Source organism: Amphiura filiformis, chromosome 11, assembly GCF_039555335.1.
Source record: "Amphiura filiformis chromosome 11, Afil_fr2py, whole genome shotgun sequence".
Lineage (NCBI taxonomy): Eukaryota > Metazoa > Echinodermata > Ophiuroidea > Amphilepidida > Amphiuridae > Amphiura > Amphiura filiformis.
The window spans coordinates 63,699,481-63,725,519 of NC_092638.1; the positions used below are offsets into that span (position 1 = coordinate 63,699,481).

The 26,039-nt window shown below is 38.8% G+C and overlaps 1 protein-coding gene across 1 annotated transcript; it reads left to right on the forward strand.

The window, feature by feature from the left end:
- Window positions 1-16,540: 16,540 nt before the first annotated feature.
- Window positions 16,541-17,578, forward strand: LOC140163847 (uncharacterized). The gene has a single exon (XM_072187162.1). The coding sequence runs from the start codon at window positions 16,541-16,543 to the stop codon at window positions 17,576-17,578; it is 1,038 nt and encodes a 345-aa protein (XP_072043263.1).
- The last annotated feature ends 8,461 nt before the right edge of the window (window positions 17,579-26,039 follow it).

Genomic DNA, 26,039 nt, shown 5'->3' on the forward strand with positions numbered 1-26,039 from the left:
GACTGGATTGGGTACAAGCAAAATCAATATCAGGAGGTATATTATTGCGTGGAAGCGAGAGGAAAGAGACGGATATAATTCAATGATTATAAGTGAGGATTTCGGTTATGTATTTTAGTACGTCCTGATTGTTATTCATCAGACATGAAGAATTCTACAGACTTTGTAAATCAAACCTTGCCGGGTTCAGCAGATTCTGTGTCTCCACTGTTTGCCTGGACACGAGCTACAATCTTCGCCTCTTTGGCAGTTTTTACCATTTTCATAAATACAATAAGCATAGGTGTTTTAAAGAGGATGAAAAAAATCCACGAAGTGACTCGACTGTTACTCATATCTTTGAACGTCACTGATTTATGTTTGGGAGTGTTTGTAATTCTTCCAATGGTAGTGTTTTCAGTAGCCGGTAATTGGACCCATAACCGACTCATTTGCTTAATGCATGCCGTCTTGAACGAAATGTTTCCTTTGATGGATTTATTTATACTTGTTGCAATAAACGGAGAACGTGTTATTGCGTGCACGTGGCCGCTTCGTTATGAATCCATCGTGACACTTATACGTACGAAAGTGATTATCTTTATAATAACCTCCCTTTGGGTTTGTTTATTTTCACTGTTTACTCTACTTCCAAATGCTCAATATAAGCAATCGCTCGTGGAATCTGTATCTTTCGTAGAATTTGACGACCGCTTCGCTATTTGCGTTTACGACTATTCCTCTGACAACAGGTCGGGGGTTTTAACCTTTTGTGCCTTCTTCATTGCTGTGGTTTTACCGATTGTAATAATAATTCTAATGGTTATGAAGCTACTTTATGTTGCTCAAAGCCAATCTCGGCGAATTGCTAGAGAAATGGTACATTATGGCGGTAATGTTCACAACCAACCATCAATAAACAACAAGGGAATCCACACATTCCTTCTGATAACTATTGGACTGGCTATTGTGTGGATCCCAATATCGGTCGTTTGGCTTTTTGAAATAGCATTCGCAATTCGAGTGCCGACTCCTATTATACTAATGGCCCAGATCATTTTGTTTTCTTTTACGTGGATTAATGTTACTATCTATTACTGGAGAAATCAGGAGTTTAGAAGCATTGCAATGCGCATCTTTAAATAATCATTTTATTCATAAAGGGAAAACGTATAATTCTCACCAAGATGCATGAGGACCTGGGCTTGATTCCCGGCGTTGGAATATTTGCCTGGAAATTATATCTTCGTGTCAGAAATTGCCATGATAGTAGGGCGAATCCACGCATGGCAATTTTGTTCGAGATAGGCCGAGGGACTCAGGCTAAGCACTCCACTTGTTTCTTTCCCACTACGAATGCAGCGTTTCCATTCATCAGCTGAATGACTCATTTTTATGATCTGCGCAAGCTAATTACGCATGTTCAACGAACCAAGTTAAGAAAATTCGATTTTTGTCAGTTTTTGTTTTCAAAGCGCAGACGGAAGTTCAAAGCACAGGCAGGAGCTTACCGTTTTCTGCCAACACATATATTCAAGAGCAAGTCAAGCATTAGGTTTTTACAAATACCAAAAATATGGGATATATTCAAGGATTTGAGAAATAGTCATGTATTGAATATCAAAACAATATACAGCAGACCACCACATGTAGTTTTTTTTCATTATTTCTAAGAATAAAATCAATTCATCTCAATATACAACTATAGTCTGTCCACATAGAAGTACAAAGTAAATAGACCTCGGAAACTGGAGGTATGAGAATAATTATTTCAGTGCAATGCTTCTTTGGCGCGCCAACTGCTGCGCGATTTGTGCGCCACGCTCTTTTCGCGTCGCGTCGCGCTCGCGTGTGACGCAAAGCATCGACCCCCGATGCCACAGATTTGGTTTGTACTTCTAAGTGGACAGATTGTATGTTCTTAAGAAGTGTGGTCTTGTTGTCACTGAGTTTTTTACTCTATACAGACATTGAAAATCTTGACGTTCAACAATAGGATTTAGCCTGGATATTTTGAAAGACAACTCATTGCTGAATTAATTACATCGCTGAGCTATTTGTCAGTGTTTTTAGCCAATGATTTGTTTAACTAATCGCTCACCGAGCGTCAATGTCAGCTACTCTCAGCAGCCCGCGGTTCAGTTTATAAAGACACGTGCTTTTATGAAAGTCACACTTCTATTGATTCGTTTACTGTCTGTACAAAGTAATTCTTTACCTGGTGAGGACGATGTGTAACATAGACGTCCGTTTTCACCATATTGCATTAAGAGTTGAGTATATGACCAATGAGAAAATGTCGTCCTTCGGAGGTGACGTTAAACTGTCGCTCGCGTGTACAGACGAGTCATACCTACGCCTGCAGCTCCCAGTCATTTTCGAGAAGAGTAGGCCAGTAGGGTATTAACCCCTGACTATTCCCAACCCTTCCCGGTGTTAAACTTACTTTGCTTTTCTATACTACATTCACCTTATTATTAATTAAATAATTATACAGGAAAACAATACACGAAATAGGGTACGTTGGCACAGCGGTACGGGCTCTGCCTTGTAATCGGTGGATTGCGAGTTCGAGCCCCGGCGGTGCCATCGTGTTGTGCTCTTGGGCAAGGCGCTTTACCTAACTTGCCTCTCTCTACCCAGGGGTGAAATGGGGAGCTGTTATGAATATTGTCCATTGAGCGCCGCCCAAAGGTACGAGCATGCCTTGGGCATTGTATGGCAGAATAACGACAGCGGAATAAATGTAAAGCGCTTTGGTACATGTACACATGTGAAAGGCGCTGTATAAATACCAACATTTATTTTCTTTAATTATTTTTAATAGCATGGACACTATACGCCGTAGAAGTCACGTCAAAATCGGATTAACTACCATAGCAATAGATGAATACAATTTTTGAATAGACCGCCCTGCACTACAAGCAGATTGCACTAATCACCTGTGTATGTCAGCGAACATAAATTGAATACAATACCGCTCTTTTCAAAGATACTTATCTTACAGGTATGAGTGATCAGCCTTTCTTTGACGTCTATGGTTCAATGCATCGGTACCGCGTGAACGTTGTAGTGCAGGGCGGTATAGTCAAAATTGTATTCATCTATTGCTATGGTAGTTAATCCGATTAACTACGTCACTTCTACGGCGTATAGAAGCACTGATATCAAAATATTTAAATTATTAAAATACCGTAAATATTCGCCTAATAGCACACATGGACCCCTTGAAATAACTGAAATTTTATGCACAAACTGTCCTCACGTAAAAATCCCAACGGCAAATAAGGAGACAGACCCTTATTTTTCAAGATGCATCCACCTTTGCAACATTTCCCACGCAAGTTTTAAGACTTGAATTATACGAGTTATAAGAATTATGTCGATACGAAGTGGTATCCGTTAAAACTGTACCACCTTCATTGATTTTGCATTTGAATATGGCGCCATAATAATTGATACACTACGTGCATGTGAAGTGAAACCGTGTGCAGCTACAAAAATGGATGGTTTTATTCACATGAGTCTCGGGTTTTATAAAAGCAAACACAACAATATTTATTCTTTCACCTAGACTTTCAAAATCTACTAATCTGATTTAATCAAATTCTTGATAGATTTCATACAAAAGCACTACAAATATGATTTTATATCATTTTGACTCAGCCGGTATGCCTATGCAAAACAATGACATGTATCAAACGTTGGTATTAATTGTAATTTTGACAGGACTTATTGTAACGGATAGGGATAAATGAATAACACCGGCAGTTTTGCGCCAATAATGTTTCATTCTTTCATGGTACAGTTGATATTTTAACAGTAAATGGCATGCACCACTTCTTTAATGTTTGAAGGTTTTATTATTATTATTATTATTATTATCATTATTATTATTATTATTATTATTATTATTATTATTATTATTATTATTATTATTATTATTATTATTATTATTATTATTATTATTATTATTATTATTATAAGTGACCTGCACGACTGTTAGTAAAACCAATATACTGTAATATGTTCGTGACAAAAGAAATCGCATTTCAAAAGTGACAAAAGTTTACATCGACGTTTCTCTCAAAACACACTAAGTATGACCTGTCACGCTGGAGTGACCCCATTATAAAACCAATGGGAATATACCTGAGAGTGGAAATATCACAAATGTGTCACTTTTGTATTACAATTGTTTTCGGCAATATTTTGGGCATAATTGCCCATTTTTCGCAAAAGAAAAAAGATTGTCAAAATTGCTTATGTGAATGACTTAGTAAAGGTCTTACCACTACCAATGTGTATTTTTAGCTAATTTGGACATGAAGTATTGAAAAATGCTGCGTGCAAGATGCTGCCTTTAAAAGATAGCATTTTGCGCAAATTACATTTAAAGTCTAGAAACATCCGTATTTAACTTGCATTAAGCAAACGATGAGCATATTCAAATGTTTACAGTGAGCTTATTTAGCATTGGCATGCCCTTGATCGAACTTTGTAAATCAAAATGAGTAAAAAACATCATCAAGGATGTTGGCAAATGGCAACTATGGAAATGCTTGAAACCAATTACACCATTTGTAGGATTCCTAAAATGTGGTCAAGTTGCTTGCATATTGATTTCTTACTTACGAAAATTAATGGGTTGTTCAACGTTAATTGCATTTATTTGGTCGTATGCTACACAAAGAACCGTTGAGGGGAGATCTTAATCATTCTCAAATTAGATATTCCGCTGGCGCCACCTAAACACCCTGCCAACCCAAAGAGCGCTCCTTCGCTCAGCTTGATCTAGTTTAAACAGAGTAAAGCGAATCATTAGAGTACCAGAGGAAGACTTTTGGATCTCCTCAATAAGCCACTTCATCAACTGAAGACAGTTGGAGCAGCCACCCCTTTCACTGCATGTTTTACCGGGAGGCTCAATATCTGAAGATCTGTTACATCCCATAACCTTGCGGTTGAGATACCGAGATCAAACCTTGTCAGCACGCATAGATATTTCCTGACATTAGTAGCCCACATATGAAGGCTCTTCCTGCGCTTTTAGATTACGCGCTCGCTTCAGCAATGAGATTAATCGACATCTGGGCGATCCTGACTTTTAGACCACCCGCGCTATATAGGGCTCAAATATTACTATTTCATCAAGGTTTAATATTCTAACAAGCTTAAACTAAAAGTTTCATCTAAGGAGTCAAGCTTTAAACTATTAAGCAAAAATAGAAAAGAAGCTTAAAACGTTTTTGTCATCGTAAAAAAATTTTTCATCGTAAAAATCATCTAAAAAATATTTAAAAATACAGTGACCTACCTAATATTACTAATCTATGTTTCCGATGGTATCCAAGAAGCTAAAATGTTGTGAAAGGGGTCAGGGCTTTAAGTAATGAGGGAAATTACGGGGTAAAATACATCACGTTTTTCGAGAGATTCGCCATCTTGAATAAATGCAGAATGCGTCACGCAGTAATACGATTATTATTATTATTATTATTATTATTATTATTATTATTATTATTATTATTATTATTATTATTATAAGTGACCTGCACGACTGTTAGTAAAACCAATATACTGTAATATGTTCGTGACAAAAGAAATCGCATTTCAAAAGTGACAAAAGTTTACATCGACGTTTCTCTCAAAACACACTAAGTATGACCTGTCACGCTGGAGTGACCCCATTATAAAACCAATGGGAATATCCCTGAGAGTGGAAATATCACAAATGTGTCACTTTTGTATTACAATTGTTTTCGGCAATATTTTGGGCATAATTGCCCATTTTTCGCAAAAGAAAAAAGATTGTCCAAATTGCTTATGTGAATGACTTAGTAAAGGTCTTACCACTACCAATGTGTATTTTTAGCTAATTTGGACATGAAGTATTGAAAAAATGCTGCGTGCAAGATGCTGCCTTTAAAAGATAGCATTTTGCGCAAATTACATTTAAAGTCTAGAAACATCCGTATTTAACTTGCATTAAGCAAACGATGAGCATATTCAAATGTTTACAGTGAGCTTATTTAGCATTGGCATGCCCTTGATCGAACTTTGTAAATCAAAATGAGTAAAAAACATCATCAAGGATGTTGGCAAATGGCAACTATGGAAATGCTTGAAACCAATTACACCATTTGTAGGATTCCTAAAATGTGGTCAAGTTGCTTGCATATTGATTTCTTACTTACGAAAATTAATGGGTTGTTCAACGTTAATTGCATTTATTTGGTCGTATGCTACACAAAGAACCGTTGAGGGGAGATCTTAATCATTCTCAAATTAGATATTCCGCTGGCGCCACCTAAACACCCTGCCAACCCAAAGAGCGCTCCTTCGCTCAGCTTGATCTAGTTTAAACAGAGTAAAGCGAATCATTAGAGTACCAGAGGAAGACTTTTGGATCTCCTCAATAAGCCACTTCATCAACTGAAGACAGTTGGAGCAGCCACCCCTTTCACTGCATGTTTTACCGGGAGGCTCAAGATCTGAAGATCTGTTACATCCCATAACCTTGCGGTTGAGATACCGAGATCAAACCTTGTCAGCACGCATAGATATTTCCTGACATTAGTAGCCCACATATGAAGGCTCTTCCTGCGCTTTTAGATTACGCGCTCGCTTCAGCAATGAGATTAATCGACATCTGGGCGATCCTGACTTTTAGACCACCCGCGCTATATAGGGCTCAAATATTACTATTTCATCAAGGTTTAATATTCTAACAAGCTTAAACTAAAAGTTTCATCTAAGGAGTCAAGCTTTAAACTATTAAGCAAAAATAGAAAAGAAGCTTAAAACGTTTTTTTCATCGTAAAAAAATTTTTCATCGTAAAAATCATCTAAAAAATATTTAAAAATACAGTGACCAACCTAATATTACTAATCTATGTTTCCGATGGTATCCAAGAAGCTAAAATGTTGTGAAAGGGGTCAGGGCTTTGAGTAATGAGGGAAATTACGGGGTAAAATACATCACGTTTTTCGAGAGATTCGCCATCTTGAATAAATGCAGAATGCGTCACGCAGTAATACGATGTCAAACGCGCTTGAAATGCATGATACGCTAGCGTAAATTACTGTCAAAACGAGCGTACATCAAGCGCTTGTGCTACGCGAAAACTTCGGAGCTGGCATCACCGGTTTTGTTACCAGCTCTGTTACGTCAAAAATAGCTATAAAAACATGACATTTGGAACAAAATAAAGCTTGTTCGATGGAATAAAAGGTATGTTTGTACAGTTGAAAACATGTTTAACCTTGTTGCAAAAGTTTAATATGATAAATTTGCAATTTGTTCCTTATATAGCTCGGGTGGTCTAAAAGTCAGGATCGCCGATATCTGGGCAATCACTTGTCAGGAGAAGTGTTGAATACTTCATCCTTCCATTTATCAGTGGGTCTAGAGTTGTAGGTGCCAGCATATCAGCAACCATGTACAATGCTGTCTGGTAATTAGCACGCTCACAATTGTAGGTGGCTAGCAGACTGCTGAACTTTGGTGGCATCACAAAGGCACTTGCCATCAATTTTCCTTGTGAAGATGTCTCTCTATACGCATAGTGACCCTTGAAATTCCTGCCCGTAGAGTATACTTCAAGCATGGGGCAAAATGACTTCATCATCCACGGATTCTATTAGACACCCAACAACAGAGTGTCAGTAAATGCTTCTAAGTTCTTCAGGACAGTAGTCTTTCCTATAACATCGCAGCAGGATACCGTATCGCAACCAGTCAGTGCATGGACTGCGAGAAGATTGGTCATGACTTTCTTGTGTTTCTTTATGACCTCGTACTGATCAGGGAAGGCCTGTATACTGATGTACTCGTCATTTTTGCATCATAGAACAAATAATATTAAAGTACAAAATCAAATACAAATCATAATCAAGTAGAAACTACATTTTCACAACCTCCACAACAATTTAAAATTAGATTCTTTAAACTATTCAACTGGACTCACGGTTTTGAGAGGCAACGGTTTCACACCTTATCCTAGGTGCATATTCAGGTCGTCTGTTCGTCTGTCGGCAATTGGTCACTGACCAGTGGCGAGATGGTGTTGCCAGAGTTCGTAGATTTAGAGCCAAACTTCTTTGGAATGTTCTAAATAACGGAATTGTAGGCCCCCGCCAAGTTGTGACGCAGGCCGCCACCCCTGTTGAGTGACGGCTGTTCTTTCTTGACATAGATCGCTTCCTTGACTCCCATTTCGTACCACCTGCGCTCCCTGTCTAAGATCACAACGTCCTTGTTGTCGAAGGTATGATTCGTGCTGTCCAAATGCGTATACTGCCGAATCGCCACAACTGGTGCTGGCACGTCTGTGCTGGTACATACGCTTTGCCAAGGTCTGAATGAATGACAACCTTCACAAATCCACAACAATTTACCTAAAAAATGGACACAAATTGATTCATGGCAGCCATTTTGAGCTGAATTTCTCATCGAACTGCATCAAGAGCACATAATATTCAAATACAAAATACATTCACAGTCTTAATCAAAATATACCTCGTAATAATAAGTGTCAAAAAAATGATAAAATATTAATTAAATTATTGTGTAATGGCGGCCATTTTGAATTTTTGTGTTTCTAGAAAAATGCTCAACGTTTCGCATCAGGCACTCGCTGGATTTGGAATCACCACATAAAAATGGACTAGAAAAAAACCACATTGTATATATCATCCAACAAGGTTGATGCGAATTATATTGAGCCTACCTTGGATTAAAGCTTCATAATATATCAAAGATGCAATTAGATTTTATGGCACAAATATTTCATCAAACCAGAAACATACCACTTTCATTTTATTAACACAAAATCATTAGCATCGAGTGGAGCTCAATGTCAGTCATCGCTACTCTCATTTGAAAATACAATTAACTCATGTATTAATGGGAAAATACAATTAACTCCGGTATTAATGGGAAACACGCCTTTTAGCGGGATTTAATAGTATAATTTGAAGCAAAACCCAGGCGGTATAGGACACGCGACACGTGACGTTCGAGGCTGGCGAAAATACAAGGCTGACAGCACCATTCAAAATAGACGGTTAGCAGTTATAAATTGAAAAACAACATACTTACAGTGGGGTACATTGTCGTACCCCAACGGTTTTAGAGTAAGATAATTTTGCTTTGACACCACATAACAAATTTAGAATTGTTTGTGAAGATTTCATGATTATGTGTTAATCCAATGGCGACGTCAAAAATAGCGATATCGCATCAGCCACCACCTGGCAAAACCAGTGTCATGGGATATACTGTTGCTTTAAAGCGAGAGAACGTATACAATATATTGATTATGTGAGGCGTCCGGTTATGCTTATGCATTTCATTACATCCTGCCTGTTACATACCAGACATGAAGAATTCTACAGACTTTGTGAACCAAACCTTACAGGATTCAGTAAATACTGTGTCTCCACTGTTTGCTTGGACACGAGCTACGATCTTCGCCGTCTTAACAGTCTGTATCATTTTCATCAATACGATAAGCATAGTTAGTTTAAAGCGAATGAAAAGAATCCACGAAGTGACTCGACTATTACTCATATCTTTGAACGTCACTGATATATGCTTGGGAGTTTTTGCACTTCTTCCAATGGTAGCGTTTTCAGTAGCCAGGAATTGGACCAAAAACCAACTCATTTGCATAATGCATTCCAATTTGAATGACATGTTACCTGTTATGGATTTATTTATACTTGTTGCAATAAATGGAGAACGTGTTATTGCGTGTACGCGGCCGCTTCGTTATGAATCCATTGTGACACTTAAACGTGCTAAAGTGATTCTGTTTGTAATAACCTCCCTTTGCGTTGGTTTATTTTCCCTGTTTACTATATTTACACTAGCTGAATATAAGCAATCTCCCGATGAATCAGACTCTTTCGTTAAATTTGACGATCGCTTCGCTACTTGCCTTTACAACGATTCTTCAGACAACAGTTCAGGTGTTTTCTACTATTTTTCCTTCCTTGTTGTTTCGGTATTATCTATTGTAATAATAATTCTAATGGTTATGAAGCTACTTTATGTTGCTCAAAGCCAAGCTCGACAAATTGCTAGAGAAATGGGACATTATGGAGGCAATGTTCATTATCAACCATCAGCAAACAACAAAGGTATCCACACATTCCTTATGATAACTATTGGCCTGGCTATTGTGTGGATCCCAATGGTGGTCGTTTTTCTTTTTGAAACAACATTGGCAATTCGAGTGCCGACTCCTGTAATACTAATAGTGCAGGTCGTTTTCTTTTCTTTTTCGTGGATTAATGTTACTATCTATTACTGAAGAAATAAAGAGTTTAGAAACATTGCAATGCATATCTTTAAATAATCATTTTATTCATTAGGGGATAGCGTGGCTTAGCGATTAGAATTCTCGCAAAGATGCATGAAGTCCCAGGTTGGAAGAGACGGATAGATTAACAATATATGTTATCATGGTTAAGGTAATACGAGGTATTGTTGGTCGAAGCAGCAACAAAAAAATGTAGGTCACAGCATCTTGCGAATGGTAGTGAGCTTTAGCAAAAATTCCATTGCTCAATTCATAGCGAGCGTGTAGAAGAATTCAAATATCACAGATATATTTTTGTAGGTCCTGTGGTTCTTGAGTTATGTTGTAAAGAGGGCTGAAACAACAACACTTTTGTAAAACGTACATAACTCATTAACAATTAAGCAGGTTTTCAAAGTATATGATTTGTAGAATGAACTTTTGCAAAACACCAAAGTGTTATTTTTCAATAATATATTGATTCAGATAATGAAAATCGATTTTTTTTTGGCTGCTTCGACCAACAATACCTCGTATAGCCTTAAGTGAAGAATTCGAGCATGTATTTGACGACAATCGCAACCTGGTTATTCTAAACCAACGATGACTAACTCTACAGATATGATAATCGAAACCTTGCCGAATTAAGTAGAAAACTTGGTCTACTGCAAATGACTTGAAACTCAATGAGGATAAAACAGAAGTAATTCATATTACATATCGTTTCAGAAACAATTCTCATTATGCGAGTCTTCTATCTAAAATGCTCCCGTAATCTCGGTATTATTATTAAAATGATTATTTTGTGAATGAACGCGTTTGTAAATAGCATATGCCGCTCCACTTTATTTTCTCTATACAAAATTGTTTAGATAATGAAATTTTAATCCGATTCCTGATAAGTCCAGTCTAGTGATTAGGGCAGAAACCACGTACTACCCCTTTCACTTGTTTGTTTTTGGAATAGTACATACTATGCGGTTGATGACAAGTTAATCATCATAATGAAGTTAACTCATGTATATTTGTGGTGCTCATGTTTGTAGTGCTTTTGTATTAAAAGTATCAAGAATTCGCTACAAATGAAAACATCATTGGAAATAGCAGAGAGCAGACACTAAACGTGTACAATTTAGACTCTAAATGAAAAAAGAATTGTTGCATTTGCTTGTACCACACCCGAGTTATACTCAATTGATAAAACCACTCATTTTTGTAGCTGCACACGCTTTTGCGCATTATTGTTATCCCTTATACGATGTTATAGTAGAATGCAAAATAAAGTGGTGTGACTGGTTTGGTTTGATCAGTAAGGCACCAGAACCAAATGTGTTCGATCTTTGGATCGACCGTCGATGCTGCTTCGATGCTTGTTATTAATAAACTAATAACTAATTCATTTCATTCGGCTGCGAAGCAGGCGACTACAAAGTTTCTCTATGTACTACGATATGAAGCCAAAGTGGTAATGGCACCTGGCAAAAATGTGTCGAAGACCTCCGGGGGGCACTTCAATTTGAAATGGATATAGGTGTAGGGCTGGCATTTTTGCACTAAGGGGCATTCGGTGAGAGCAAAATGTAAAAAATATGGGGTCATTGGGAGAGCACGATTTTTGGCATTCGGTGAGAGCAAAATGTAAAAAATATGGGGTCATTGGGTGAGAGCACGATTTTTGGCATTTGGTGAGAGCAAAATTTAAAAAATATGGGGTCATTGGGTGAGAACATGACATTTTTTTAAGTGGAATCTTTGGGTGAGAACCGAAACAGCGCCACAGAAAACTCGAAACTCGAAATTTCTAGTTCTAAATGGCATCAAATTTCTTTGTTTTTTCAAAATAATTAACAAAATCAGTGATAAATGAAAGATGCTGTTCAAATTGAACCTGTAAGGGTCTTTGGGTGACAGATCAAATGGAAAAATAGGGGGTCTTCAGGTGACAGAGCATGTGTTCGTAAAAAAATATGGGGTCTTTGGGTGACAGCAATGCTGAAAAAGGGGGTCTTAACAGCCGAAGACCTCTAACAGTTTTTGCACATAAGACAAGTAGGATGTTCTTTGCCTTACAGGTCTTCTTTTACTATGTAATGGGGTGTAGAGAGCATATATTCTGCATGGTTCATCTTCCTGCATCCTCAGGATATGTTCAAGGAATCGTAGTTGTCGTGATTTGATAGAGTTGATAAGAGGCACAGTGTTGGTGATGGTATAGATCCTTTCATTACTAACGCTTGATGTTCTGCATTGTCCTATAACATGATGTACCAAAAGCGTTGATCTTAGTTTCCATGTCAGTAGATATCACTCAGGACTCACAGCCATAGAGCAATACTGTAACACAAGTCAGGGAGATAAATAAGGATAATTTACTGGGTGGGCAATTTGATTTATTTTTGCCCTCAAATCAGGGAAAATAACTTACTGGGTGGGCAGCTGTAATTAATGGCATCCAGGCTTCTTGATTTCGGAAATGAGACTTGTTTTGCGAAGAAACCAATCGGCCTTTTACCCCTAAATGAACCTTTGATGGTTCTTTTTATCATATCTTTTCAAGGAAATGGACCTTTGTGGTTTTTCCCAAATTTTGACCTTTTTCTCGTGAATCTTAACAGTTTAAAAGTAACAGGGTTCGGTTGAAACCTGTTTCTGCCGGCAGAGTCGCAAAAAGTGGCAATTGTTTTGACAGTTTTGCCGGTTTAAAAAACCGACTGGACAAAAAGAAGAAGTTCATAAAGTCAAACATTACAAAATAACTCAACAGCTAGTTTTTAATGAATCATTAACCATATTTATTGACCTATCAAGTCCTTAAAATAAAAAAGGTTGGAACTTGATACGATACAGTTAGGACCCGGGACTACCAATTCTTTAGAAATGCATAGTCGCGCTAAAAGTCGATCGATACATGTTAAAATCAGCACAATTCAGAGATACACCTTTTTGCTATGAAATTTATTTTCTCGGTCAAATATAAAGCAAAATTATTTTTTTCAGTAATATCAGTTAAAGACATAGTGCTTGGATATACATTTTTTTTAAATCCTGGTGTTAAAATTCAAGCATCATATTTTGTCTTTTAGTGTGATATTTTTGATTTTTATAGGCCTTTAGTTCGCCCGCGAGCTTTTTACGGAATTCATTTTTAGCGTCTCAAACTAATATAGTTTGCTAAAGAAAGATATTTCCCACCTCTGTAAAGCACATCGTGTGGGTCTATATATTATAGTTTTGTCAGAATTTCCGTTTTTATTTTACCCTTTTTCCCTTCATGATCCGAAAATGTCAAACTCAGTACTTTATCTCGAGAACAACCAGCAGAAATAATCGATATTTCAATTGTTGTCAACCAGGTCCTTTTCCATTGAAAACCAGGATTGCCTGACCAGCGATTTGGTAGCCCAAATCCCCAATTCTGGTAAATGAGGTGAATTTTGGAAATTTGCTCCCGTGATAGCCTGCAATTTCAATTTATAGGGGCTATGGATTCCATGATTATGAAAACCATTTTGTCTGTTTGTTTGTTTGTTTGTTTATTTACCTAGGATGAGGTCCTTGGGAAAATCCACTGTCCAAACCTAGAAAAATTCTCGTGTTATTAGAGGGGATTTTTATTTTCTGTCCCTCCTATCTCCAGGTGAATTTTGAATGACCCCCCCCCCCCCCCCCATCGCGGGTTGGCATTTTCATTACACCCTTCAGACTTGCGTTCGGGTTTGTGTAGGCCTATTTGTCATAATTTAGCGCTATGGGACCTACTTTCTAAATGTAGGCTATAGCTATAGCCGTGCTATATAAATATTATATGGTACCGGTATGTAATATTATGTAGGCCTATGGGGGTTGGGTGGGTACTCAACAAATTTTAACCATGACTTACAATGCAAGGCTCATTGTTGCCATAAATGATTTTTCCTTTAGGTCATTATAATAGGTTGTTATAAACTTCCATGTTTAACCTTGTATTGTTTTGGCTGCTTCATTATGACTTTCGGTGGGTTTAAGCAATTTCAAACAAACACAAACAAAAGGCACTATACCCAGTCACCTTCATGACAATTGAAACACTAGGTAATTTCTTTGCTATATTGAAGCTCTGGCAACACTGTATCCAGGCCGGGCACCCAGAGATATCGATCCACAATGCTAGTATTAGCCTAAGATTTCACGCGAGGATTTGAAAATGTTTTAGCTGGTCGTCAAAAATTATGGAATCAAAATGGAAATTCTGACAAAACTATGATATATCGCTCACGGTGATGTGCGTTAGAAAGTTGGGAAAAATCCTTCTTTAGCGAACTATATTACTTTGAAAAGCTAAAAGATTGATCCAAAAAAAGGCTCGCGGGCAGAGTTGAAGCCTATCAAAATCGACAATCTTACACTAAATGACTGAATTTCACGACTAAGGTTAACACTAACATTTGAAAAAAAACAGTATCAAGCATTACAGTTTTTCCTGACATTTACTGAAAAAATAAAAATTATTGCTTTTCATTTGGCCGAGAAAAAAATTTTTACACTGAAAAGGTGTAACTCAAAATTTTGTTCATTTGAATACCAAATTCGATCGTTTGTATTGCCTTATTAAATGACTGAGTGAGCCTTGCAGAACAATAACAATCGGTAGTCCCGGGTCCTAACTGGATATACATTTCAGATAAAGTGCACTGTACTAGTGAACATGTCACCCAAATAAGGGTCTATGCCCTAATAATGTGTTCATATCGTGATTATGCTATTAACCGTGAACAGGCTGGTTTTAGAAGGCATTAGGCCCCCCTGCCGCTGCGGCAAGCGGCAGGGCGTTTCAACCAATGACAAGCCTTAATTGTGTCCGTTTGTCTGCAATGCGCGTGCGCCACGCCGCTCAGCGGCAAGCGGCAGGGTAGTATGAAACCAGTATTAGGCCTAATTGCTGCACATTTATCATAAAAACACATCTGTTTTTGTCATTTGGGAGCTCAAATATCTTAATTAACTAATGAACACGTACACTATTAGCTTGATAGGCTGGATATTTAAGCTGTATGATATGAAACGAACGGCTCATAGTATAGGCATAAAGAGATTGATTTTCATTAACAAGAAATCAGATCTACAGAGCCGACAAAAGTTGACTGTATTGTTATGATGAATTTGAAACACAAAACCTGTAATCTTTTAAAGTTTTAATCTAATAACGTTTTGAATTTTACTGTGTAACTTCTTGTCACAGACACACTCATGGCTGTTTTGGAAGAGTGGCATTTTCTAAAATGTGTTAAAATTATTTGATGAGAGGAAAATCTGTTAAAAACAAGGACAAAACTCTATTTCTAAAATAAAAAGAATTGCCAAACTAGTACATGTATTTGACATATTTAAATGTTTATAAGCATTTTTCAGCTAGTATCATAGATGCCACTTTGCCATCTTTTGCCTGACTTACTTCTTTTATAAAGTCAAAATTTCAGCACTTTTGATTCCTTTCAGCCCATTTTGAGAATTTGTATCCAAATTTACACATTGTTTCAGGTGTTTTTCACAAAGTTTCAAGGTTTTTGTGTGGCCCTAAGTGGTATATCTGCGTTATATATTGGTATTCCCCGGTATTTTCCACGCCGGTAAATTAATTTACTAGAATTCGGCAATATATGGGCAGCCCTGAATTATATTGACCTCTTTCCCAGCTATAATTAAAATGTTTATTTTGCCAATTTTTATATAGGTCCCAATGTTACACAAAATAATAAAGACTAATGTAGAATCACAGTCGAAAGGTACTAAAGTTAATTTTTTATTACTTCCGTGGTCCGGGTACTCGCGGGAGACAACAGCATCACCCGGCAGCACCCTGAGCGACCAAGCAGACTTTTCTAGGATAGAGCTGCTTGCTCCACACGGAGAGGGGCCTAGAAAAGGTGGCCTAAACAAAGCTCGTCTTCTTATAACCCAGTTGGCAAGCCGCGGCCAACGGGCATCTTCATTGCGGTCGAACAAATAAGAAGAAATGGTGTTTCTCACTCACCTCTAATAGTGAAAAAAAACTCAAACTCGCATGTTGGAACATCAGAACCATGCTTGACAAAACAAACAGTGGTCGTCCTGAGCGACGCTCTGCCCTCATTGCTCATGAACTCCAAAAGGTTGGATGTAGACATTGCAGCTCTCAGTGAAGTCCGTTTTTGGAGGAAGGCAGCCTTAAAGAACATGGCTCTGGATACACCCTCTACTGGTCCAAGGGGGATCGACGCATCTCAGGTGTTAGTTTCATGGTCAGAGACTCCATCGCATCCAGACTTGAACACCTGCCCACCGATCACTCTGACCGCATCATGTCCCTGCGTATCCCTCTGCAAAACAAGCAGTTTGTTACACTCTTCAGTATATACGCTCCAACTCTACAGGCAGAACCAGCAGACAAAGGAAAGTTCTACTCTGATCTCCGCAGCTTCTTGCAAAGCATTCCAACAGAAGACAAGATCTTTATCCTTGGGGATTTCAATGCCAGAGTAGGTCGAGACTCAGACACCTGGAAAGGAGCACTTGGAAAGCATGGCATCGGAAACTGTAATGACAATGGTCGTTTACTCCTGGAGCCTTGTGCTGAGCAGCAACTTGTCATCACCAATACTATCTTTCAGCAGAAGGACAGCCTAAAAACAACGTGGATGCTCCCTCGGTCCAAACATTGGCACCTGATAGATTACATAATTACACGCCAAAGTGACCTTAAAGATGTTTTACACACCAGAGTGATGCCCAGTGCAGAATGCCATACTGACCATCGCCTTGTCCGCTGCAAACTGAACCTCCAGTTTAAACCAAAGCCAAGGAAAGGAGGCCCCCCTAAGAGAAAGATCAGTGTTGGTAGCTTACAGTCATCAGAAATAAAAGCTAGCTTTCAGGCAAATCTCCAGACTCGCATCGAAGGCTCAAGTTACTCCATAGACAGTTCACCAGAAGTGTTCTGGGAGCAGTTGAAAACCACCATCCAGCAGTCGTCTGAAGAAGTCCTGGGTTACACCTCCAAGAAAAATCTTGACTGGTTTGACGAAAACAATGCTGAGATCCAAACTCTCATGGCTAAGAAGAGATCAGCACTTCAGGCCCACCTGGCCCAGCCTCTTTGTCCAGAAAAGAAAGCTGCCTTCAGAACTGCTTGTTGCATTCTCCAGCGCGAGCTTCGTGTGAGCCAAAACAAGTGGTGGACAGACCTGGCACAGAAAACTCTATGGTGGATTCTATGCAGCCTTGAAGTCTGTTTATGGCCCAACCTATCAAGTTCAGAGCCCATTGCGCAGTACTGATGGAGAGACACTCCTCACGGATAAGGCCTCTATTTTGAACAGATGGTCAGAACACTTCCAATCCCTCTTCAGTGCCAACCGTATAGTACAAGACACTGCACTCAACCGCATTCCTCAGCAGGCAATGAAAACAGAGCTTGATGAAGTTCCTACACTGCAAGAGACCTGTAAAGCAAATGAGCAGATGAAGATTGGAAAGGCAGGAGGAGTTGATGGCATACCCACAGAAATATGGAAGCACGGAGGACCGACACTGCACACCAAATTGCATGAACTCTTCTCTTGCTGTTGGAATCAAGGCAAGCTTCCCTAAGACCTAAAGAGATGCAGTTATTATCACCTTGTACAAGAACAAAGGGGAAAAGTCTGACTGCTCCAATTATAGGGGGATTACCCTGCTCTCCATCGCTGGAAAAGTTCTTTCACGGATCCTCTTGAATAGACTGGTAACCACCATTGCAGAGGAGCACCTCCCAGAAAGCCAATGCGGTTTTAAATCCAACAGAGGAACTACTGACATGGTGTTTGCTCTTCGCCAGCTCCAGGAGAAGTGTCGTGAACAAAACAAAGGACTTTTTGTCACTTTTGTGGATCTGACCAAGGCGTTTGATACTGTGAGCAGGAAAGGACTTTGGCTAATCATGGAACGCCTAGGCTGTCCCCCAAAGTTCCTCAACATGATCATCCAGCTCCATGAAAACCAGCTTGGTCAGGTTAGTCTGAATAACGACCTCACAGACCCCTTCCCCATTACCAATGGGGTGAAGCAGGGCTGTGTTCTTGCGCCAACTCAATTCAGTATCTTCTTCAGCATGATGCTCCATCAGGCCACTGTTGATCTTGATGATGATGACGGTATTTACATTCGTTACCGAACTGATGGTAGCCTGTTTAACCTGAGGTGCCTACAGGCCCGTACCAAGACAATGGATCTGCTAGTTCGGGAGTTGTTGTTTGCTGATAATGCCGCTCTTGTTGCCCACACAGAAAGTTCCATGCAGTGCATCACATCCTGTTTTGCAGAGGCCACAAAACTCTTTGGACTTGAAGTCAGCCTGAAGAAGACTGAAGTGCTTCACTAGCCAGCACCCCACGATGTGTACAAACCTCCCCACATCTTCATCGACAAGACAGAACTAAAATCAGTACACCAATTCACCTACCTGGGATCTACTATTTCCTCTGATGCCAAGCTGGATAAAGAGATTGACAGCAGATTGGCCAAAGCAAACAGCGCCTTTGGCAGACTGTACAAACGAGTGTGGAACAACAAGCACCTGAAGAAAGCCACCACAATCAGTGTATACAAAGCTGTGGTTCTGACCACCCTCCTGTACGGCTCTGAGTCATGGGTAACATACCGCAAGCATCTACGAATCCTTGAACGCTTTCATCAGAGATGCCTCCGTCGTATCCTTGGCATCCACTGGAGCGACTTCATTACCAACGTCGAAGTCCTCGAGCAAGCAGACATCCCTAGCACTGAGACCATGTTACTGAAGACACAATTACGTTGAGCAGGACATGTGTATAGAATGGAAGACCACCGTCTGCCAAAGGTCATCCTGTACGGCGAGCTGACATCTGGGCGACGTAATGTAGGGGCACCTCTAAAAAGGTACAAAGACTGCCTTAAGTCATCTCTGAAGGCCTGCAACATGGACCCCATGCACTGGTCTTCCTTGGCTGCTGACCGTGTTGTTTGGAGACGCACTGTGCAGCAAGCTGTCTCTGACTTTGAAGTTTCATGAAGAATCCAGTTGGAAGACAAGAGAAAGCGGCGGAAAGAGAGCAGCAACAGGAGCCCCACCACTGATCAGACTTTTACCTGCAACTACTGCAGTCGGACTTGCCTATCCCGCATCGGCCTATTTAGCCACCAGCGAGCTTGTAGCGGAAAACGTGGACAAAAGCCTTAAATCTTCGTTAGCGAAGTCAAGCCAAGAAGGAGAAGTAGAATACAGTCAGTTGCGATAAATGATGTTCTTTCTGATCCTGTTGATCTTAAATATGGAGTTCCCCGGGGCTCGGTTGCGGGACCCATCGCATTTATATTATTCAGTGCACCCCTGCAAGATATCATCACTGCATATGGTATTTCCACAGTCATTTACGCTGACGACACCCAGCTGTATGTTCTCGTGCAGAATATGGCCGCGCGTCTTGTTGTTCGATTACACCGTCGTGAGCATGTCACACCTGTGCTTGAAAAGTTACACTGGCTACCAATTCAACAGCGGATAGCGTTCAAAATATTGCTTCTCTGCTACAAGGCCCTTCACGGATTGGCCAATGAGTTTATGTCAGGTCTTGTCCACCAATACGTACCCACCCAGAGGATGATTTAAGGAAGCCCCATCATGCACTGTAAAAGTGTTATCACGCAAGTTTCAACTGCCACTTAACTTCTCAAATCCCATTGAAGTCTGTGCAAAAGATATTGTTTTAGAATTGCCCGTGTGTCATTATTGCTTAGTCGATTTCAGATCTAAAGTGATGTATGCATGAAGGATAATTCACACCTTCTGTAGATAACATAAAATGTGAAATCGACCGACATTTTGAATGTTTTTATTGTAAATATAACAGTCCAAATTCAAATTTAACCATACACGTTTATGCAGTGGTCCCGGGCAGTGGTGTCATGTTCACTCACACAGCTGCTAACCGCAAGTTGACCCCAGTGGAGTACTGGGAAGTGCTTAAATCATCCTCTGGTACCCACCAGAACGCTAAGATCGGCTTCTGAATGTCGTTGGTAACAACGAATCCATTTACAAAATCATATGGTGCTAGGTGCTTCTCATTCGCTGCTGTTAATTTATGGAACCAAATTCCAAATGTAATCCGTCAATCATCATATGTGACGTGTCATGTCAAAATGAGACACTTTTGGGCAGGATCGTAAATGGAGAAATAGCCAAAAATCTGTCTGGGGGAGATTTTTTCACAATTTGGGTTTGTTGCGAATTTGTGATGTTATTAATATTTGAAATAATGTCTGATAGTTTCAGACCGGAATATAACTGGCATCTTGTATTTTTTGAGACATTTTGCCAGGTAATTCCTACTCTCAACATTGTCAATGATATTTTTAAATGCCGATATCTCAATTTCCAATTTCATAATACCATAACTTACGAATTCAATATCTTCGCTAAGGAATGTCCGATTTCATTGGGAAAAACGGCGTTCTAGAGCAATTCATAACCTGCCCAAAAGTGTCTCCTTTTGACATGACACGTCACATATGTTGACGTTTTCAAGTATTTTGTGTATCCGTTCGCTTTGTGCAATATTATTCATGCATTTGATTCGTATAAGTACTGGTGCAATAAATATTGTGTGAAGTACGTTTGTGAAGATTATCATTCATCCAGGTAGTAAATAATAAATTATTTTGAACTACAATCTAGCAACTGGACTTACGTTTTGAGTGGGAAATGTTCACGTTCTATCCTGAACGCATCATCAGCCCGACTGATCTTCTGGCGGTAAAAGTTCATTGACCTGTGAAACGGTATCACAGGTCACCTTTGTGAAACCTGTGATACTACAACATCCGTTTCACAGGTCAATGAACTTTTACCGCCAGAAGATCAGTCGGGCTGATGATGCGTTCAGGATAGAACGTGAACATTTCCCACTCAAAAACGTAAGTCCAGTTGCCTAGATTGTAGTTCAAAATAATTTATTGTGTGAAGTATATTGAATGAAATAGTTGACTCCAGTCAATCAATAGAAGTGATACAAAGGATTTGGCAACAGCTCTATTGAGTTCTTTGGTACCTAAATTGCTATTTAAAGCTTCATATTTCAAAGTTGCATTTAGATTTATGGCACAAATATTTCATTAAACCAAAGTCATACAATTTCATTTTATTAACATGAAACTATTCGCATCGAGTGAAGCTCAATACAATGTCAGTCATCGCTACTCTCATTTGAAAATACAATTAACTTTGCTAATGGGGTACACGCCTGTTGACTGGATTGGGTAAAAGCAAAATCAATGTCACGAGATATAATTTTTGTTGCGTGGAAGCGAGAGGAAAGAAATGGATATGATGTAATGATTAAGCGAGCAGTTCGGTTTTGTATTTCACTACATCCTGACTGTTACACACCGGACATGAAGAATTCTACAGACTTTGTAATCCAAACCTTGCAGGGTTCAGTAGATTCTCTGTCTCCACTGTTTGCTTGGACACGAGCTACAATCTTCGCTGCCTTGGCAGTTTGTACACTTTTCATCAATACAATAAGCATAGCTGTTTTAAAGCGAATGAAAAAAATCCACGAAGTGACTCGACTATTACTCATATCTCTGAGCATCACTGATTTATGTTTTGGTGTTTTTGCACTTCTTCCAATGGTAGTGTTTTCAGTAGCCGGGAATTGGATCCATAACCGACTCATTTGCACAATGTATTCTAATTTGAACGAAATGTTACCTTATATGGATTTATTTATACTTGTTGCAATAAACGGAGAACGTGTTATTGCGTGTACGCGGCCGCTTCGTTATGAGTCCATCGTGACACTTAAACGTGCAAAAGTGATTCTCTTTATAATAACCTCCCTTTGGATTTGGTTATTTTCACTGTTCACTCTATTTCCAATTGCTCAATATAAGCAATCTCCCGAGGAATCGGCCTTTTTCGTCGAATTTGACGATCGCTTTACTAAATGCGTTTACGATGAACAACAGGTCACGGAGTTTCACTTTTTTTCCTTCTTCATTGTTGTGGTTCTACCTATTGTAATAATAATTCTTATGGTTATGAAGCTACTTTATGTTGCTCAACGCCAAGCTCGACGAATTACTCGAGAATTGGCACAATATGGAGGAAATGTTCACAATCAACCATCACCAAACAACAAAGGAATCCATACATTCCTTCTGATAACTATTGGACTTGCCGTTGTATGGATCCCAATAACGGTCGTGTGGCTTTTGGAAACAGCATTCTTAGTTCGAGTGCCGACTGCTATTATACTAATGGCTCAGGTCATCTTGTATTCTTTTTCGTGGATTAATGTTACTATCTATTACTGGAGAAATCAGGAGTTTAGAAGCATTGCAATGCGCATCTTTAAATGATCATTTTATTCATTAAGGGAGGGCGTGGCTCAGTGATCAGAATTCTCGTAAGAGGTCTCGGGGTTGATCCCCAGTGGGGGAAAACTTGCTGGGGGTATTGAACTGTAAATTAAAGTACATAAGAAAATGCTACTAAGTTTTATATTAGTTGCTTGCGTGCGTCTCGGATAAGATATTTATTTCAAACCAAAATCAATCGATATGTTTCTGTGAAAAAAACAAAAAAACAAAAAAAACTAAACTAAACTAAACAAAAAAGAACAAAAAACAATATACATGTTATCATGGTTATGTGAAGATTTCGGGATTATATTTGAAAACAATCTCAACTTGACAATTCTAGACCAAAGATGTCAAACTCAACTGATATGATAATTGAAAAATTGGCGAGTTAAGTCTACTGCCAATGACTCGAACTCAAACAGAATCAATTTATATCACATATAGTTTCAGAAACAATTCTCCTGTATCATTTGTACAACTATGCGAGTCTATCAAACCTGTAACATGGGCCCGCAATCTCGGTATTATTATTGAAGTGATTTGTGAGTGGACGCGTTTGTATATAACACATACTTAATTACATACGCTTAATTTGCTCTATTTCAAGTGTACATTTTATGTTTACGAAAATCTCATGAAACTGGGAGTCCCAGCGAAGTTCATCGTCTCTTTCGTTTTAAACTTTCCACAGTTTATCAGATTCCAAGTAAGGCAACACTATTAAAATTTAAGTAAGCTTAGGGAATCTAATGAACAGCTAGTCTGAAGCTTCTGGAAGACCACGATCATGTGAACATTACCATGATTACTAGAGTTAGACAGGCGTTGCAAAGAGATCCAAAGATCAGCTCAAGATGCAAATATTTGCAACATTTCCTAAGCAAGATTTAGTCAGACCATGTCGAAGAATTATAGAGTTATAGGAGTCTGCAAGACGTTCAGAATCTGTTCTTTCTTAATAATGATATTTTCATTTATATCGGATTCTTCATATATTTCATACAAAAGCACCACAAACATGAGTATACACAGAGCTGCCAACATTTGAATCTTGAAAAAAAGGGAGATTTCCTGTTGCAATCAGGAGATTTGTCAAAATGTGTACATCTTAATGGATGAAACCATTTCCTTTTCAGGGGGATGACCAAAAATTAAGGGTTCTGAAGGTTTAAAAGTAGGGAGTCTCCTGCGAAAAGAGGGAGAGTTGGCAGCTCTGGTATACATTATTTTTACTCAGCCTATATGTTTATACAAAACAATGAAATAATACAAACGCTGTCTTTAAAAGAGGAAAGGGGCAAATGAATGAAACGGACAGTTTTAAAGTTTCGGTCTTTCATGGTACAATGTTGATCTTTATGAAGGTTTTATTATTATTATTAATGAGCTGCACGACTGGTATCAAAACCAATATACTGTAATATGTCCGTGACGAAACGAATAAAAGAGCAACAAAACAGAGAATAGAATAAGGTCCATTCCTATCACTGCATAATGGAAGGAGCACATTACCATTAATAACAAATAGATGGCGGGTATGATTGGCAGTGCGTGTTAGGGACAAAGTTCCCGGACAAAGTTCTGTTCAAATTTTAAAGTACATAGTCGATTTTTTTGCTCGGGGTTTCGCGATTAATAAACAGGTAGATCCATAAAATCAGAATTCTCCAATAAGTGAGCCCTCATTATAATTACGCCAAGATAATTATGTTGCATTCGATTCCACAAAATCTAACCTTTTGCTAAACCTTTTTATGGCCATTCATTGAATACCAGTAGTTAACTTGGGATAAACATCTATATAATTTCGAGTTCAACTGAATGCGTTCATCATGATTAATGACATATTTTTTTATTTATCAAAAATCGACTATGGCATAGTATATACATATGGAGAAAATTCAAAATAATAAAAGTATGGTGGCATAATATTCTTTAAAGATCTGAAGGCTGACGCCATCACTTAATCCGTAACAGATTAAAGGGCATATCTATTGCAAAAACAAGTTTATCTCCATTCGAAGACACTAGTTGCAATATTTTTATTAGTATTTTTCCTGAAAAAACCCAAATTGTGTTGTTCAAATGCCAGCTCGTACGGCCCTTTTCAGCGTTCGAAGCGAAATCGATTTCCAACAATCGAATCCGAATATTATGTTATAGGTAACTATAGTCATACACAAAAATAATAGTCAACAGTGTGACATAGGGAAGTGTTTTTCGGTATCAACTAATGTTTTTTGATAATCATTTTTTTCCTTGAATAGTAATAATGAGAAATAAAGAGCTAAAATCTAGTTGTACGCCAACTATGTTTGTCTTAATTTAACTTGCATTAAGCAAACGATGAACATTTTCAAATGGTTACAGTGAGCTGATGAATATTGGCATGCCCTTAATCAAGCTTTGTAAATCAAAAGCAGATACTAATGTAGTCCTTTAAAACATCATCAAGGATGTTTGTAAATGGAAACTATGGAAATGCTTAGAATCAATATTATAGGATAAAAGCAAACTCAATGTCATGAGATACATTGCTGCGTGGAATAAAATAAATAAATAAATTTTGGCATTTATACAGCGCCTTTAACGTGTCGTTAGAACATGTCAGCTGCCATACAATGCCCAAGGCATACTCATACCTTTGGGCGGCGCTCAATGGACAATATTCCTAACAGCTCCCCATTTCACACCTGGGTAGAGAGAGGCAAGTGAGGTAAAGTGCCTTGCCTAAGTGCACAACATGATGGCACCACCGGGGCTCGAACTCGCAACCCTCCCATTGTGAGGTAGAGCCTGTACCGCTGCGCCACCGTGCCCTGGAAGCGAGAGGAAAGAAACAGATAACGTGTACGAGTACTTAATGATTAAGCGAGCAGTTCGGGTTTGTATTTCACCACATCCTGACTGTTACACACCAGACATGAAGAATTCTACAGACTTTGTGAACCAAACCTCGCAGGGTTCAGCAGATTCTGTGTCTCCACTGTTTGCTTGGACACGAGCTACAATTTTCGCTACCTTAGCAGTTTTTACCATTTTCATCAATGTAATAAGCATAGCAGTTTTAAAGCGCATGAATAAAATCCACGAAGTGACTCGACTATTTCTCATATCTTTGAACGTCACTGATTTATGTTTTGGTGTTTTTGCACTTCTTCCAATGGTAGCGTTTTCAGTAGCCGGGAATTGGACCCAGAACCGATTCATATGCACAATGCATTCCATTTTGAGTGAAATATTAACTTTTATGGATTTATTTATACTTATTGCAATAAACGGTGAACGTGTTGTTGCGTGTACGCAGCCGCTTCGTTATGAATCCATTGTGACACTTAAACGTGGAAAAGTGAT